This window comes from Lonchura striata, chromosome 6 (genome assembly GCF_050655825.1).
Source record: "Lonchura striata isolate lonStrDom1 chromosome 6, ASM5065582v1, whole genome shotgun sequence".
Classification (NCBI taxonomy): Eukaryota; Metazoa; Chordata; class Aves; order Passeriformes; family Estrildidae; genus Lonchura; species Lonchura striata.
The window spans coordinates 12,296,854-12,316,242 of NC_140708.1; the positions used below are offsets into that span (position 1 = coordinate 12,296,854).

A 19,389-nucleotide genomic window follows, 5' to 3' on the forward strand; every position below is an offset into this window, starting at 1 on the left:
GCAACAGTGATCGTCCCCTTTTGTTGCTGTTTAAAAAAAAAGTAATTGGAAGATACCTGGTATCTGGGAGTTGCTATAGAGCAAGCTGGGTCGCACATGGGAAGATAAGGAATGTCTGAGCAATAAAAGAAAAGAAGGTCCACAAGACTGTTTCAAGTAAGGGATTGCCATTGTATGACATTGAGCTTGAAAAGGATGGATTGCACAGGATGGGTGCAGGCAGATTGTGCCCTGTGTTGGAAGCCAGGCCTTGGTGAAAGCTCCATTCAGCCCCAGACACGTGGGCTGTGGAAATGCAGACCTGGCAGCACGGGGGATTCCCTTGCCAGGCTCCCAACCTGCTGCCTGTGCAGCAGCCACTATTGATCCTCCCACCTGTGCCGGGAGCGGGAGCTGCAGGACACGGGTGGGATGGCACTGGAATCCCTCCCCCCATCGTGGCTCTTTGGAAGTCACTTGCCCCAGTTGATGCTGGGCTTGAGCAGTCTCCCCCAGGTCAGTAGGTCCTGCCTACAAATGTGGGTCACTTGGCAGCTCTTCCTCACTGCTGGTGTCACCAGGGATAACGCCGGGACATCAGTAAAATGGCTGCCATCAGCAGGACGCCAGCACTGTCAGCTGTAATTAAAGTCTTCGGCCTGGATATCCCTTTGGGATTCAGGCAACAGAGGGACTTTGTGCATTCCCCCATCCCTGCTGAAGTGAGTGTCAGCCCCCAGAAAAACACAGCTTCATGGCCCCGGAGCGGCAAATATTTTTGGCTTGCATCCCGCGTGAGCAAGGTGTGTCCTTGGCTCTGGAGGGAATCACTTCAGCCTGGTGGGATACTCCTTGGATCTGATAGCTTTCCTTATGGAATCACAGAACATGCAGGGACTTTGGAGTGGCTTCCCATCTGAGGAAGAAGTGAACCAGGTGAGCAGTGTGGACTCACACAGTGATGGTGGTGATCCTTTCTGCATGGTGCAGTTCGCATCAGATGAAAATGTCAGGAACAATAGGATAGGGCAGTAGTGCTTGTGCACACAAGGAACCATTTCAGCCTGATATCTATCCTTTTCTGGGAGCTAAAAAAAGGGCAGCTCGCTTTTAAGCTAGGAATTTTTGTGTGTGTTTTGGATTTTTTGTGCTTTGGGTAGTTTTTAAATTTTTTGTCGCATCGTCTTTGGTTAAAGTCTTGGTATAGACAACTTAAAAATGCTCTGACTGGTTGAATCAAATTTTTCAGAGGCACTTGAGATATGGTCATAGCTGTAAATCACAAAAAAAACCAAAAAACAACAAACCCAAAAACAAAGCAAAGAAAGAAAAAAGGCAAGCAAACATACACTCCTCCACACATCTTTTCAGTAGGCAAAGCTTAAGGAGCTCTATCCGGGCAGTTTGTATCCCACCTAAATCTGTGATCCTGGTGTTTGCTGCTGGCTGGCTGCCTTTTCTGTGACTGGCTCTGGGCTGACACAAGGGGCAGGGACTTACTGCCTCTTCTGCCTTTTGTGGAGTCACCAGGTGACCTCAGTCTGAAGTCATGTTGCTTCTATCCCTTGCAGCATACAAAATGTAGCATAGGAATTATTTTCCTTTGTTCTTGCCCAGTTGCTCACCAGTGGAAAGGGACCTCCTCAGGCAGCTGGAGGTGAAAGTGCATTTTCCTGGAGGGAAGCATTGTGAGGAACTGCTATCACAGAAATGGGAACCCAGGTCCTGGCAGCTCTCTGGTGTGTGCAGGTGGTGGCTGTGGCAGCTGCTGTGCTGTTCTCTAGAGAAGGCTCTCTGAATCTCAGTCTCCAGAGATGCTTTGTGTCAAAACCTGACTTATGCTATTAGCTTAATTTTGAACAGCATATTCCTCTTGCCAAGGCTGTGAGAAGATGAAAAGTACTTGGTGGAAAAATGTTTTATAATTGCATGTAGTTTTATGTCTATTGATTGTGTGTTACATGAGTTTTCTGAAAGATCTCCATCAATGGATTCCTGTAAAAGCTAATATAATACTGAAAAAATTGCCAAGCAAAGATAATCCAATTAAGCGGCTGCACATAGCTGAGTTTCTAAATTATTGATATTGTCTTAAAATGGGCTGCCTTATAGTGCAGTAAAAGCTGCAATGTAGGTGATATATTTAGCTGTAGTCACATTGTGATATCACTGTGCAGTATTTTTTTTAAAGGTATACAAAAATATTTTTAAAGAGACATGTTTTTTTAGAGCACATACAAAAGAATATGTTTTAAATGAGCATCTGGGAATTAAATAATAGGACTTGTGCCTGCATTTGTCTGTTGCTTCTCTTCAGAGAGACGGCTCCTGTCTTTAAGGCTCAGAATTTGCATGATGTTTTTGGCAAAACTCAAGCCAAAATCCCAATCTTCCATATTGCAGTTGCCCAAAGGGCAGCTCTGCTTTTGCTGAAAGGAAGCATTTTTCCACTGTGGCTTTTAAATAAATAAATTAAAGAACCCCCCCCAAAACTCTAGGGCAGTTGAGGAAGTCGAGTGTGCGAGGTTCTTGCCCACGAGCTCGGCAGCAGAGGGCTGCGGCTCTGCTCGCTCCCTGTGGCGCGTGGGGTGGCTGCATGTCTGTCAGGCAGAATGATCCAAAGCTGCTCAGAGCTTCAGCTTTTTAAAGCTTTCAAACTCAGCAAACAGGCAACAGCTGTGGCACACTGATGTTACGTTTCGAGGGAAGCTAAGGAACAGCTAAGGAGGAGTGCCCTGCACTAATCCAATCTAGAGGCGATATTAAAGCCGTGGATCACGGTAACAGAGCCGCTGTCCAAAAACAAAGGGACAAAACGTCCTCCACAGACAGATTAAAGAAGTGGTATTGATTACTGTCTCTGTTATCAAGCATCTGGGACACTAATCAGCATCTCAGTTCTGCATTTTAGTAACGAGGGAGAGCAATGATTCAGTGGTTGGGAAGGCAGCAGGATTAAGTGGAAAGGAAAGAGAATCATTATGCTATGTGCTCAGCTGCTGTCCACAATGGAACATTAAAACCCATCATGATTGATTTTTGTTTTCTAAAGGGACTATATAAAATATTACTCCAACAGAATATCCTGTTTAAAACTTAACCTGGATAAGTTTACTATTTTCCATATGTTTTTGTTGAAAACAGCTTGCAAAGGCTCACATACTCCCTGAGTAGAGGCTTTGTGCCAAAGCGGGAATTAACCCATTAGTCATTTAACAGTTAAAAGCTACTGTTAAATGTAATGTGTAAATCCCTGTGAGATGTTTCAGCTCAGCACTTGTTATTTGCTGCTGTTATGGTGGTGGTAAAACATAAATGGAGAGAAAGCTCAGGTCAGATGTCCATGACATTCATACACAAGAAATGAGGAAAGGGGCTGTACTGAACATCTTTGATGTTGAAAGTGATGAAGGTTGTCCCAGCTTTCAGGTGTCTCTGGGATCAGGTTGATGGCACCTGAATTAGGACCCTCATACCCCTCAATAATCCATGGGAAGAGGCTGACACTCCAGAAGCTGACTGGGCAGCACTTCAGAGTAGTTCAGGCAACCTCTCTCCATGCCCGTGGGCTGTCCCTTGCCTTCCTGAGTGACCCTGCCTGGACACCTGAGGTCAGCCAGGGCAAGCTTGGCTCTGTCTGCCTGGGCCAGACCTTGTTCTTTTTGTGCTGGTATTCAACTTCCCCATGCCCAAGCTGTGCCAGCTCATACCCATGAGGTCAAATCCTGGCTGCCAGTGGGTATTTTATGGCCTTGCTGGCCTAAGAGGGAGCTTATCAGAATGTTGTGATTTATGGCTGTGAGTCTGTTGTTCAATGTAAGGGAAGTGAACACCTGTGCAGGAGGGCTCTAAATTCTGCTTGGCAGGGATGCTCTTTAAGCTGCTGTCAGCTGACTGTATTTAAACTAACTAAATAAAATATCTACATAAATACAGGCTAGAATTTCCAGTTTGCACTTTCTGCAGAATATGTCTGAAACAACTGAATCTATCTTACTAAGCTGTATTTCACTCTGCAATTCTTGAGACCTCATTAATAAAACTGTCCCAAAAGAAGAAGGAACACTATTTTTGTATCTAATCCTCACAGGTTTTCCATATTCTCCCTTAGTCTCTATATATTACTTAGCTTTAAAGGTGTATTTCAGAAATGTCAAGTACATTGTTCCCTGTTGCTAGAAATGAAGCCATTTAGGGTTAATATCTAGTTTACTGGCTGATTGCTATAACTGAAATTACACAGCCATAATTCCTGTTAATACTGGATCTACTCAAGATAGGCTGAGTGCTTGGTGAGTTGAAAAAGCAGTGGAAAATGGTTGTCAAACTGGGGCTATTTGCATTAATTTTGCAGACATACCTGAGACTGAGTGTTCAGTGGTATTGACCTGTTGCTATTAATTGCATCTTTCCTTTGTGGTTTTTATCCATATCTATTATATTGTATTTTTAATGAAAAAATACATTTATTTTAATTTTAATAATCCTGAAGGGCTTTGCAAATTGAAAAATTCATAATTTTTTTGTATTTCCAATACGTTTCTGTGTGTGAAAAGTAAGAGGGGAAAAAAGTAGTGTAAGAAAACTCTAATGTTGGCATTGAAAATGTAGCAAATGCAGCCAGGAGCTGAGGTCAGCAGATAAAGGCTCCTAATGTAGGTAATTGCCAACTGCTCTGGGAGCTGGGCTAGGGACAACTTAATTCCCTGAGCTGAAATTTTATTGTGACATCCATTTACCTCTAAGTTTGCAGAAGGCACGCTGGGATCTTTGGGGACTGTACACTTCAAAAGGGGATTGTGCTTCATCCAAGCTCTGAGTGGTAATAAATAAGTGAACTGTAGCAGTGTAAAGACATGGGGGAGCTTTTTGATACAAATTTATGCAGTTGTGCAGGTGTGTGAGCACTGGAACAAGCTGCCCAGAGAAGTGGTGGAGTCACCATCCTTGGAGGTGCTCAAGGATGTGCAGGTGTAGCACGTAGTGGAGGACTTGGCAGTGCTGGGTTAGAGGCTGGGCTTGAGGATCTAAGATCCTTTCCAACCCAAATGATTCTGTGATAAGAGTGAGAGCCATGTGCTCTGTGTATCCATGTCCAGACAGTTTTTCCCAAATAAATACACACTTAACTCCCAAATCTTGCTGGTGTTTCATCCTAGTACTCCCCCATCTTTGTGTTGTCATCATTTCTTCACAGTCCAGTGATATTTTCCAGCTATCACAGCACTCTCACCCAGTACAGATTTACATGATGGGTTGAATTAAGCACCAGGAGCAGCACATCCACCATCACTATTGTCACAAGAGGCAAAGCTGCTACCTGCCTCTTTTGCTGCTTTTGGAAGCTTTTGAAAGGAATCTTTCAGTTTTATATGCGTATGGTAAGATTAGATTAAAGATAATGTAATCAATAACAAAAATACAGGAGACTGGTTATTTATGTTCCATATGTATCTCTACTAACAATCATAAGGACAAGAATAATGAATTTTTACTCAAGTCATACATACTGATGGGGTATTAGATGGTGCTTATTTAAAAGAGCGCTCTTTTGCCCCCTAATTTTTAGGAAATATGATTAATGTCAGTAATGACATGGTTTTCCATCCTGGAGCAGTCTGTCAGGGCTCTCAGGAGGGTTCATTTTAGTTTAATATTCATAGATGAACTAGCCCTTTTAGAAGAGCATTTCTGCTTTTTTTTTTCTATTTGCATTTCAAATCATTCCATGGAATTGTGTGGGAGCAAGAGAATTGTCTGCTGAATGCTGATGGATGCACTAATATTAATAGTAATAATATCATTAGTAGTGGTAAAGAAATAAGTAAATCACAGAAATTTGCATGTGCCTTATTCTATAAAATCCTACAGCTGTGTATTTTTCCTTCATTAAAGAGATGTTTATTGCTTTTTATTCTGAACAAGAGAGTCACCAATGCATTTTGTGCATTGGCATCCTCCATAGCCCAAACACCAATTATCCCCAGGTGAAGGTCAGCATTGTTCACCCACAGTGCAGGTTCATTTTACCAGAGTAATATTTTACTGAGTGCTGGATCTGAGCTTTTGTGATGAGCACCCTCTTCTAGGGAGGAAGACGTTTGGTCTGTAAATCAGAAATGACATTTTATAACAGTGCTGTGAGATAGGGAAGGGAAGAAAGGGAAATGGAGCTGAACTCTACATTATGGGGGGACTGTAGTTTCTCATTACAGCCCCAGCAACCCTGATCTACAATTCTTTGCCAATGAATGTCAGCTCTGATACCCACAGGGCTTTGTATGAAGGTAAGGACAAGATTGCCTTAATGCTTTGGGTTGAAGGGGGGCTTCTTTTTTGTTTTTATTGTTGGTCTGGAAGAGGTGAGAGAAATAGTTTTATTCTTGGCTGTTCTGTGTGCCATGTCCAGGTGGCATTCCCAGTCAGTTCATGAGAGGAATTTATAAACCAGTATTTTTACTAATCTGCAGACTTTGTAGTTCCACAAGATGGTGCTTACAATTCAAATCAAAATGGAAGTACTTCTCCTCCTCTTCTCTGCTGTTAAATCTGAAATGAGATGCATTGTTACTGTAGAGACTACTTGCATGCTCCAAACTGCATCATATTTGTTAGACAGTATGTAATAAATCAAATTGAATTTGAAGCACAGGTAAAAAACATTAATAAAGTCCAGTTTCTGATACATTCATTTACCCTTTACATGGTATCTGTCACTTTAATTTCTACAGTCAAATAATTTATTATGCCTGATAATTAAAAATGAAGTTCCTTAATAAATTATGTGGGAGCTTGGGTCAAATTTTGAATTCAGATTCAGAAGTGCCATGTCCTAACTCTGAGCAGGAGTGGAACATGTGCAAATCTAAGCAGTCTTTCATTATTAATGGGGAAAAATATGGGTTTTACTTAGTGGTTATAGTGCTTGGAGTCTCTGGAGCATGTTACTTACATTTTCCTCTTTGCTAAAGTCAGTAAAATCCAGTTGATGAGGTCCATGGCTTCCTTTTGTTTTACATTCAGGATCACACCATTCTCTGGTGTTTTCAGCAGCCATCTGCATGTTCAAATGTGTTGGACTGAGGAATGTTTTTATGAGTATCTAAAACCCACAAATTCTATGTGCGTGTGTGCAGAGTATTGCTTGTCTAAACATGGAAATGAGTCTTGGAAAAGATCTGTCCCATTTCTTACCATTACAAAAGCATAGGTGAGTTACTGGAGAGATTACTTTAGCCAGAGTTGATCAGTGTTACATTTATAATGTGCTTTACATGTATTCTAAAAAGCACATTAAACTCTTGGCTCATCTGACATGGCCTCAGAGTAGAGGTCATTAACCACTGGCCCAGGGAGAAAAGCTGGGAAAAGTCAAAAAACTTACGGAGTCTGGGGTTATTCACAGTAGATACAGGATTAATGGTTTGTCCTGGCAGTTCATGGAAGATAATTACATTTTCAGTTAGTAAATCCAGCATGCTATTTGGATGCATTAATAATTTTGGAGAAAGCTCTGGGTTGCAACATGAGATACTGAATACTAAATTTATGTTAAATACCAGTGCCTGCTGCGGGGGAGAGAATGAGGAGGTGCTTTCTCTGTGTTATTCGTGAAGTTTTAATTGTTCTTGTTTTGTTCAGAAATGAAAGGGTTTTATGGAAAAGGAGAAAACTCTTGTCTGTGCAGGGTGCAAGATGCCCTCCTCCCTCTGATGGCTCCTCTTGAATCCACAGCACAGCGAGCCAGGGATGCTGTTCAGTGAGGCACCAGCTCCTCTGGCTGCTTCTCTATAGAGTTTTTATTTTAGGCTAACAGGTAACTAAGGGAAAATGCCAGCTTATTGGGTTGTTAATTGAAGTTAGGATTTATAAATAGGATTTTCATCAATCAGAAAAGGCATGGCTGTAATGGTAAAATATCTGTAAGATAGATTTACAATGGAGGATAGCATTCAGCACCCTAAAAATAGCAGCTGCTGCCTCCTCCATTATGCAGTGTGAACACCAGCTAGTTTGTCCTGCCAAGGGACTGCTTTTTCATGAAGCATCATGGAGATAATACAGATATAAGAAATACTACTGACTGCTATACAGTAATTTTAGAAGCCCTTTGAAAGCTATTAACATCAAATTAAAAAAAAAAAAAACAGTTCACAGAGAGAAAGGAAATGTGAGAGCTAGCTGCAATAATAGCTACAGGCTTAAAGGTTCTCTCAAGGAAAAGAAATGCAGTGCTAACTAAGCAGGTTAGGAAGAAACAGATTATGGCCATGTGTGCTGTTGTAATTGACTGCATTATTCATGCAGTCATTCCAAGGTGTATTTCTGGGCCTGCTCAAAATGCTTGATGTGAAATTAAGTGACATAAGCTTCATGAATCTCTTTCACTGATGGAGCACTGAGAAAAACCCAGTATTATTCTGACCTCGTAGTTTGAAATGCATTTGGGTAAGTGCAGCATGGCTGCCAGGTATGATGGAGTGTGCTGCACAGGAGATGGAGCAGTGCAAAGAGAGCTACAGAGCTCCTTTATGAAGATCTTCAATAGTTGTGGCTCTTGTATGGACATGGAAAAGGAACCCTACATTTCTGAACTAGAACTGCTTTACTGTAAACTAAGGGGTTTGTTTTGTAGCTTGAAATACCTGCTGTGTAGCTGGAAAGTATAACCCAGTGTCAGATGAAAGCTCAGCCTGACTTCAGGAGTTACACATTCTGCAGCTTCCCCTTGCCCTCCCATCCCAAATTCCTGGGGAGCCATATGAGGATTGATGCAGTCTCTGAAGCTGCCATGTTCTGTTCTTTTGTAGCTCTAATGCAACATCAGAAAGCATCTGTCTTAGCTGTGGCCAGCCTCTCATGTATGAGGCACACAGAAGCAGTAGCAGCGCTCCAGGGACAGCATTAATATTTAGCCAAGCTGCCAGCACTCCAGTGAGAGCTGAGAGATGTTTTTATACATCTGTGCTGACAAAGAGAAGTCCTGTTTGGAATGCAGTTTGCACAGCTGTCCTCATTGCCCAGCAGCACGTCAGAAATGATCTTGATGAGATCGGTTTTTTGTTCATTTTACTAATATTCCTCTGTTTCAGGGAAATTCCTACATCACCCCAATGCAGGAGAATGTTTACTCCTTCCTGGTCTAAGACATCTTGAGGTTATTACATCTGAATGCTCCCAGTGTCCTTGGAAAGCTCTGTTCACAGCATTGGCCCTGTTGTAATAACAAAGTTGAGGCAGTATGAGTCCAGTGTTACTGCCCTACCTAATATTTGGGAGGAAAAGGTTATGGAAGTTGCTTGTGTTTGCTCCCCAGACGTTTCAGTGTGGAATTTCTGAGATACAATTTTGTACCAGATCAGAACACTGAACCTGTAAGAAACTGAAAATTTAGTGAGTTTATTATATATATTGCTTTATAAATGGTCCATGCCTTGATTCTGTGCCATTGGAGAGCTCAAGTGAAGGCTCAGTAAGAGGAAATAATTTGAGATTTTGCTGTGACTGTGTTTAAGGGCAACAGTTCACTTCAGAATGTGTAACTCCTGGAGCTTTCCCCTTGATTCTTTGAAAATAATAGTGCCTTAGGAAAGGAAGTTGATAGGGAGGAACCTACTGACCAAAGAACTTAACTGGATTAAGTTAAAACTAGATTTTAGTCATTCTTCAGAAGAAATACAAGTAGATTTTTTTTAACTGGGAACAACACCATGTAACTGTGCATGGTTACTCTGTGGCAATCTTTTGGCTATTGCTGACCAGTTTGTGTCCTAGCTACTGGGCTGTGTTAACACTGAGACTGGGGATAACTTTTCAGTGATGCTGAAATCAACCACAGTTACATTCATTTATTTTTCTTTGGTTTCATTGCATTGTAAACATCTTGGGTCTGTACCTTTGTAATGAGTATGAGAAATTAAAATTTTAAACTTGCAGTTTTCCTGGAAAGTCATTCCAAAGTGTAATTTGGAGAAATTTTCTAGTACTTTGAAATGCTGACTGATAAAGGGTGAGAGGTCCCTCAGTCCTGACACTGTTCAGTGGCATCTCCCACTGGGACTGACCCTGAGCATGGCTTGCTGCAGAGGGGCTCTGATGTCCCAGTAAGTCACAGACTCATTGGAAATAGGGGTGGGTGTGGTTTCAAGAACTCCCTTTGTCTACCTTCATCCATAGTTGTCTTTGTTCTCTTCCGACCAATTTCTTATTTTTATTCTATTTTTTAAATCTGAACTCTGCATACATTAGAAATCCTGAGCAAGCTATTATCATGTTAGTCTTACGAAAGTTTTGCCTTGTGTCTGCACACATTTTTACAGTATAATAATTTGTCCATAGTCCATTCATTGGAGTTGCAGCCTAAATGTTGTTCAAAAGCCCTGATCATAATATTGCTCCACTGAATTGTCTCAATTTCATTTGGGAATGGACTGATGGGATTGGTAATAGTTAGTTTAGTGTTTCCATTTTTCTTTTTATTGAATACTGCCCTTCTCCATCTAGAAATGAAACATAGACACTAAATGAGAGCTGTGCTCATTTCCCAGGGCATTGGACACCTTCATGTGCCTGTGCTGAGCGGATACACTTGTCTGTTGTTACTGTATTTCTCTTTTAATGGAGCCTCCTTCTGTTTTCATTTGAAATGTTCCTTTAAAAAGTCCTTGAGGAATAAACAGAATCAAGGTGTTTAGACAAATATCTTAATTGTGAGTTGGAGGCTTTTTGGCCAAGGTCTTGCAGACAGTCAATTTTCAGTGTCCCAAAAACAGCTGCTTTTGGATACTACATGAAAGAAAATTTTTTTTTTTTTTTTTTTTTTTTTTTTTGTGTGTGTGTGCAGAAGTCATGTCTGAACATTTTTAAGCCATCTGGCAGTTTGGTGGCTTCATATTGTGGTTATGTTCTGAATAAACATTAAAGATAGACAAGAGAGAGAGGGAGTGTTTGGAAGGGCAAATTTGCCAGCAGCCACATTTCTGGTGCTTAACTCAACTTCACAATGAAATACTCTGCTGTTGTCACCATGAATCTTAATGATTAATTCTTTGCTTCTGGCAGTCATGGAATATTGAAAATTGCTAGAAATACGATCCAGACGAAGAGTGAGCCTGAGCCAACTTCTTGTCACATGGATGCCATATACAAATGGATGGATATTATTTTATATAACATTCCTCTAACACTTTCAACTAGGTTTTTTTTGGTTTTTTTTTTTTTTTGGTAATATTCTTTTAAAAAATGAAAAAGTTATTTCTGAGCTGTTAATTGTTTTCCTGTGCTGTGGTGAAATAATAAGATTTGCATGTGATTTTTATGTGCCTATCTATGTGTTCACTCACCTATGGAGACCAATCAACAGCCACAATTTCACAAGAGCACCAGAAGTATATTCTGTTAACAAATAGGAGTTCTGTATTAGTGAAAATGCTGAGATCTACTGTTCATATAGGGAATCTCTACTTTCTGGAATCCTATGCATCCGTGATGTATCTCTGAGAAGGAGGAAGGCAGCTGCTGCACTCAGTTTGTACAAATTCCCAGTTTTCAGCAGGACTTGGAACAAGATGCATGGCATGCAACAAGCCATCTGATTAATCAGCAGAGAAATTGCAAACATAGCAATGTTTCAAGATGATATAGGAAGATCTGATACTGTGTTTTCCTTGTCTCCTTGTGCTTTCCATATATAGATCTTTGCCCTTGCTCTTCCCCTCATCTCCATGAGAGTTCATGTGAGGTTTGTAGTTTGACTAAACACAGGGCTGCCTGGAGTCTCTGCCTTTTGTTTTTTGCCTTCCTAATTGGCTTTTACTGGTTATTTTTCAAGCATGATGGTGTCAAGTCAATTTGCTCAGGAGTCAATCATGTGACATCACGATGCTTATGCAAACACTTCTTCCAGTTTGCAGATTTATTACCTCAGTATTTTCCAAAGGTGCTGTCCAGAGCAAATCACTGACATGGATGTCCTCTAGGGTGATCAGTGGAGGGAAAGAAATCTTAATAAAGCCAAGGGCTTTTGGTTGGCTTCACTGAAGCTGCTTCTCCTGATGCTTACAGGATGATATTGTTAAGTTCTGCTGCTCTTTTTAGCTCTTTATGATCTGAAGAGTGTAGAGTGGTCTTGACAGCAAGAAGTTGCCTTGATAAGTATTATCTTAACCTCTACAATTGTGGGATTTCTGTGATACTGTGGCAGTGATTTTGCAAAATTTCACTTCTCCACAGAACAGGTGGAAGATGCTTTTCAATGTTGAGTCAATGTATTGATGGGGGAAGAGAAATTGCTGAAGTCTCAGTGGTGGAAGCCATGACTGACTTATGGTCCCTTTTTGTGGGTTTAGCTAACAGTTTATATTCCAGTTGGTCACAATTTTTCCTATTCCCAGGGGAAAGGGTTATGTTTTAATCCCAGGCCCACTGGAAGTTAAAGGAGCTTTAGAACTTGGGCATGAAAACTGCAGCTAATGGAAGAAAATGAAACAAAAAGTGCTCTTTCAGAAAGCTGATGTGGGCCGTCTGGAAACACATATTCTACTCTGATATCTTAAAGGAACAATGCAGGGTTAAAAAAAGGAACTTGGAGCGGATTTGTGGATCAGATGCCGTGGGCATACCACTCATACCTTGCATGTATCGTTTATTTTAGTCCCTCATCCCAAGAGCCCTTTGCCTTGCTGCTGAGGATTCAGGCACACTCTGGGGAGTGCTGGGGGTGAGGGAACGGGAGCTGCCAGGGACCCTGGCAGAGTGAACACTGCAGCACCTCCCTGTGTCCTCCACAGGCTTTTGGAATCTCTATAAAGGGCTGCATTTCACAGGTCACAGCAGGGCTGGCTTCGAGCTGTGCTGTTTGGAAGGGTTTGGAGACTTCTGAAATATTACTGCAGGCTATCCTTTTATAGGGATTGCATTTCAGTCTTTGAGGTTTGCTCTTATGTGCTGCTAAAGAAGAATATGATGGGACCACAGGCTTCCTGTTCACTCATTGGGAAAAGCCTTTAAAGAGAAGTTTTAGCTATCTTCTAGCAGAAGTTACAGAATTTGCTGTTTTACATTTTGTATGATGGCTGATATCCTTGTCAAAGTAAAGGAAAAAAGTTAACTAAAGGATTTACAGAATTGGTAGATACCTTCTATTTAAGAGCAGTAGACTACAGACAAGCATTTTTTTGGGGATGAAGTGTTGGGCTTGGTGACTTCAGCTTATTTAATGTTTGGAGTATTGTTTTCCTATCCTCATTTTATTTTTTTTTTTTTCATTAATGAAAGATAATGAATGCTTCTGGCTATAGAATTCTAATTCTGTGGATGTTTTAGCAAATTATCTGAGCTGGCATAATTTAGATGGCAATATAGCAAACATAGTATTTACATGATGGATGGTGGTTGAGTAGACATTTAAAAAAAAAAAAGTCATACAAAATTCACACAGATCCTTTTGGCATTTTTATAACTCTGAATTTTGTTCCTGTGGCTGCATATTCTACGTGCCTACAATTTCAACAGTTACAGTATAAATGACTAAATGTAAGCAAATTTTATCTTGATAGTAGCCTTGCAAAAGCCTGTTAGGTGTGCACAGAGGTGTGCACTTGAACTCCTGTTTAAAAGTCTCATCTGGGGCACACATGAGCTATTATTTTAATGACTATAAAATATTTTTTATATAAATAAATATCTCAGATACTACCATTGGTTTCTCTGATGCAAGAAGTTTTTAAAACTAAGGGCCCTTCATAGGTGTAAGTTGCATGAACACACATCTGTACTGATCCTATTTGCCAACCATTTGCTCTCTGAAAAGGGTTTCTGAAATACCACAGAGATAGAAATCCCCTGCACTGGTGGACTTCAGCTGACTTTTTGTCTTTGTCAACTCTCTGAAATGTCATCCACTACAGTTTCAGGAAAAAAAAGAAATCTCCTTGCAAAATCGGGACCGGTAACTCCAGATTATGGTTGTAACTATTTCAGCTTGCCTCTCCCTTTCTTGGAGAGATATTTATATTGTTTTGCATCTCATGTCAAACCATGTTTTTCTTTCTGCTGAATTCCGCCATGTGTTGCTTTGTTTGCAAGTCACTTCCAAGCCAGTAATCATAAGCACTCCATCTGGTTGGGGAGCAGTGTAGTGATAATGTAAAAGGACATTTCCACTATTCTATTTAAAAGAATTCTCCATCTGTACCAAATCTGCCATTTTAATGAGATTGTAAAGGGTTTTGTTGCTTTTCTTCTGGAGGGGAGGAGGTTGATTGTTGAGATGGTTTTTGTCTCGCGTGTTCTACTAATTATATGATTGTATCCAATTCCTTTTCTTTTTCCTAAGCTAAGAATTACTATAGGAATTGGCAGACCATGTAATTCAGGATGCAAAGGAATAAAAGGATCCTGGAAATTTTACCCAAAATCTATAAGACATTGATTTTGCCATTAGTGTTGAGCCTTTCTGTTATTACCCTTCGTTAATAGCGTGCATTGAGAAATCATACTGAATGCTCTAAAACGGATTCACAAGGTTAAAAAAGAAAATACAGTGTCACTATGATTTATGGCAGTCAGTAATCAGAGCTGAATTGATGGATGTGAATGTGCTGAGATGATTTTTTGGTGCTGGCAGATTTAAATTTTTCTTTGTGCTTCTCTTTTGTTATTCTGATCGTTGCTCTTTTAAAATTAATGGAGAGGGAATTGGACAACTGCTCTTGTGAGAATGTCACAGCCTAAACCAGGCTGGTTTTGTGGAGGTTAATAGGCAGTGGCCTGGGTCAGTCATCCACTGGTGTCATCACAGTGATGTGAACTTGGAAACCAGGAGCCAGCGAGTGGGAAAGCAAAGGAGCCGTAGCAGGAGAATGAGCGGGCAGAGTGGGGAGGGCGGTGTCAGGGAGCTCCTGCAGGAGCAGCTGCCACCCACACCAAGCTGGCACCCACACCAAGCTGGCACCCACACCAAGCTGGCACTGGCCACAGCCCCGGGCTGCCTGAGGAGCAGGGCCACCACCCGCCAGCAAGACAGCAGAGACTGCGTGCAATCCTTGTCCCTAAAAATGTTCTTTCTCCACTGCCAGCTTGACTTTGGGGTTGCCAGTTGTGTGGCACTGGCCTGTGCCAGGAGCTGCAGTGCAGGGCTTGGGGCACCACCCCACAGTGGGCTTGGTCACCTGCAGGGACTCGTGACTTTCTGTAAAACTGCCCAATTTAATCCTTTCACCTACAAAAGAGACCTATTTGCCAAGTTTTAAATTTCATGTGATTCCCTTGAATGCTATTACAGAAATTATCATATTTCCTTTCTCCTTGTTCTCAAACACCTTTTCAAAGGCAGAATAAAGCTATTTAGGTACCTTGGCTTTATCTAGAGGCAACTTTTCTTCAGTTAGAAACAAAAATTCAGACACTGAATAGTAATCCTGTAATGTTGGCTTTCTGGAACTGGGATGTTTGCATTTATTGTTTTGAAATTACAGTTCTCAGCCCTCAAAAGTAACAGTAATGCTAAATCAAAATTCAGTTTTATAAACTGAATATTCAGGATACGTTGTTTTGCGTGGTGGCTTGCAGCAGCAGCATTGCTGAGGAAGCTGTGGGGCAGTGATTAAAATCTCTACTACAGGGAGCTCTGTGCAGATATGTCAGTGAGGTAAATTCATTTAAACTGGCTTGGTATCCTTTTGTACTTATATCAAGGTAGGAAGCTCCTCCACTGTGCAGACAGCTGTTGGCTTCTCTTTATTTAGTCAGTGGCAGAAGTGGGTCTTACTCATGAATCCTATCATGCCATCAGCAAAATGTGCAGGAACACAGGTTAGTTGTTAATAGAATGTTTCATCAGTGACATTAATGAGGTATTTTCAAGCCAGGTCCACCTGAGTGCATGGCTGGTGCACCAGGGCCCCAGATTTTGCACTTTCTGAGTACAGAGATGTCTACATGGAGAATTGGTGTGATAACAAGTGTGATAACAACTTTGGTGTTTAAACTCAAGAGCGCAGAGCTCCTCCCTGGTGGCTGCACTCCAATTGATGCAAACATGGAGATATATTTCTAGAAAATTTAAATTATCCCAGTAGTGTTTTACATACAGCTTATTTTCTTTCATCAGCACTTCTCAAATGAGACATTAGGCCTATCTTGTCTGACCAAAATATTAGGCCATGCTTATTTTCCTCCTCTTCATCTTTGCTGTTCTTTTGTGCCAGAGAATATCTGTTTCCAGCTCACAGGTGTGAGGCATGATGTGTGACAGGCAAGTACAGTGCAATTCAGTGGTGAATTGAAGAGATTTCAATATTCCCTTTCTCAGAAGGTGGGCATTCTTTAAAGCCACTCCTAATGTAAGTAACTGTAGGGAAGCACAAAGAAAATTCCTGTTGTTGATGATAGCTTCCATTGAAGAGGAAGAAGTCTGCTTCTAAAATCAGGAACCTCTTTCTGGGCTTCCCTCTGAAACAAAATTATTTTGCCCTGGTGTTGCTTTTAATCTCTCTAGTTTAGGACTTGAAGTACATAGAGAACAGCCTTATAGTTCATGAAAATAGCCTCTAGAACCAGCAACACAAACCTATCATAATTAGTCATCAGAAAATCTGAATAAATATAAAATTACCATGGAGTGGGAGGCAGGCATATGTGGTATTCAAAACACACGGAGTGTAAAATGATGTTATTGTTGCCTTTAGAAATAGTTCAAAGTAGTCTGCATTAGAAAGAGCTGATAAGCAGAATGACAAAAGCTTGTTTCATGAGTGATTCCAAGCAGCAGTGGTTTTCTGATCAGCTGATGCTGCAGCTATTTTGGGTATTCCACAGATCATGATTACATACACGGGGAATGATTGGAGGCAGCAAATATGGTAAGTGAGCCAGGAATCCTGGGACACACTCTGTTACTAACTTAACAGTCTTCTGTTCACTTGTCCTTTGCCATTTAAATCGCCAAGGGAAGTGTAACAAGTGACCGTGCTTAGTTCCTTTAAAAAAAAAAAAAGAAAAAAAAAAAGAAAGAAAAAAAAAGAAAAGCACTTCCTGAGGCTTCTATTTTTAGCAATGGTGCAGTGTCCAAAGTGTTAACTAATTGAGTCATCAGGTTTCATATCTGGCCACAGAAAATGGCAGTGGAAGAGGGAGAATGCTTTCCAGAACAAGTAAGCATTTGTGGATTCTGAAATGAGTGAAATCTGCATATCGAGTTTCTTGTATTAGTGTTTTAAGTCTTTGATTGTTTGAGGCAAAATTAGATGTAGGAAGAGGTATGTTTTGGATTGTTTCGTGTGTTTTGTTTTCTGATGGCTGGATTATGGTATAGGTTGAGGTGGCAGTCAAGTAAAATATTGAAATTATTTGTTCTCTGTTTTGCCAGTGGCTACATTGTGTTCTGAACACTGTAGAAGACTGATTAAAATTGCACACACATTTTGTGACATTGTCTTCTGTGATGAGGGCCTTAAGATATTTGTAACAACTGAAGTCGTTTAGGCAATCTTGTATATTTAGAAAAAAAAAGTTTAAAATCTGTGCTTTAAAGGTGTACTTTTCAAATAACACACCTCTTCTACTGACAATCCACAGGTAAATTAAACTTGCAGAGGAGCCAGCTGTCATGCTAGTAGTGTGCTAGTAGTGACCTGTAAGGAGGCACCCGTACCACTCTTACTCCAAGAGAGTCCCAGTGACCTTCAAGGTGCTCCCTGTGGGATTTAAAAATTCAAGTGAGGAAGCTGCTGTGAAAGGACATCCCCGTACTCCAAGAATTAGGTTCAGAGGGTCTTCAATAGCTTGGGTTATTCACATCAGTTAAAAAATCACAAAGCCAAAACAGTTCTCTAGGCTACTCTACTGCAGAATTAAAAAAAAAAAAAACAAATAAACAAACAAAAAACAGGCTCCCTGGAAAGTGGAATTTTTGTTTTTAGTACAGATGAGTGCCAAGCTTTGTGGAAATGTCAGTTAGTGGCAATTTTTAGTTAGAGATAATACTGATGCCAGAACAGAGCTGTTTGCTAGCTAATTTCCATGTCAGCAATAGCTTTGTGCTCTGAAAAAAATTCTGCAGTGAGTCCTCTTAAATGTGTATGTTGTTTTTTACTTGTTGTCAGCACAGGACTGGATGTTGTTCTCTGCTAAAAAGCATCTTTGAAAACTTCAGTTGTTTTCTAGTGAAGATGTTCTTTCCATAAGCTTATTTCCACCAGTAATTTCAAAACTGTGAAAACATTTAGTGGGATATTTTTTTTGTGAAGCTCTTATTATCTGGATGTCTTATGGTATTTGCTTAGACTCTCTATTGTTCAGTCCTGAGAATTTTATTTACTCTCTCCTGCACTTTGTTGCACAGTAGTATCCATTTTCATGGTGATAAACATCTTTGCTGATGCTTCATGTGAGCCCCAGCAGCACAGAGCAGCCACGGTCCCTCCAGTTTCTGTGTGCAACAGTTGGGAGAGAGGAGCAGCTGGCAATGTGCTGCTCTGCAGGATGCTCTGCCCCTCTCTGCTGCACCACAATGGTATTTATATCTTGCTTTACAGGGGTTTGTTACAAGCTGTATAGGAACTGCTATTTCTGTTCATTTGTACATTGTGTGGGAAGGCATAGCAGCACTCAAAGTGGGGTTTAGCAGTGGAAAAGGGGCAGAGTATAAATGTGTTATGATTTTCCTTGCTGATAAGTTTTTTTTTTTTCCTTCATGATAAGTTTTGTTTTCATCCCTTATGTAAATCTTACATAGGCTGCCCTGCATATTTGAGAGGCAAGAGAGAAACAAACTGTATTTCACTGTGTGTTTATGCTGTAGATTTGCTGTTCAGGAGTGATACTTTAGCACTGTACAGTAATGGCCCATCAAATACTAGGGGGGATTCAGTGTATAGGGCTGGTATGGTTGGTTGTAGTTTATTTCTGTGAGAAACTGATCTTCACTTTAATGATAGCACTAAAAACAAGTTCTAAATTTGTGTCTGTTAAATATAGTAGGAGTAAAGTCTTTTTGGCCAGTTCAGAAAGTTTTAATTCACTAGTATTATAGCATTATATTTGATTAAAGTGTTATGTGTTTTTCAAACATACTTAATTCTGATGCTAAGAGGAAGTGATAATTTTTGGATTAAAATAAATTAGCAAATCTGGTTAAGATGAGGTAAAATATTAAAATAGTTCTGCTGTTTGTATTTTTGTTTAAAATATTGAAGTCTCTCCTGAGATAATCACTTCCTCATGGTGGTTCTACTGAATCCTGGCTCTCTAATGCACAATGGCTTTGAAAAGCAGAAAAGTATTCGTTCAGCTCTGTAACTGAAAAGTCACCATGTGAAAATGGCATCACCCAATCTGCAGTGATTTATCTGTATATTAGGTAACTTTCTCTCAGAAGGAAACTGAACTCTGTGTTTTCTTTCTCCCTGC

At 40.5% G+C, this 19,389-nt stretch overlaps 1 protein-coding gene across 31 annotated transcripts in view; it reads left to right on the plus strand.

The window, feature by feature from the left end:
• ANK3 (ankyrin 3) overlaps window positions 1–19,389 on the plus strand; it is a 336,993-nt gene that overhangs the window by 169,715 nt on the left and 147,889 nt on the right. Inside the window, exon 1 of one of the 31 annotated variants that reach the window (XM_085583170.1) lies at window positions 16,869–17,132. The exons of 29 other annotated variants lie outside the window; for them this stretch is intronic. In XM_085583170.1, coding sequence (XP_085439296.1) covers window positions 17,097–17,132 — 36 coding nt within the window. In that variant the 5' untranslated portion in view covers window positions 16,869–17,096. Of the gene's footprint in view, window positions 1–16,868; window positions 17,133–19,389 lie in introns of those variants that run through there. One more of the 31 variants, XM_085583181.1, reaches the window with a different exon arrangement.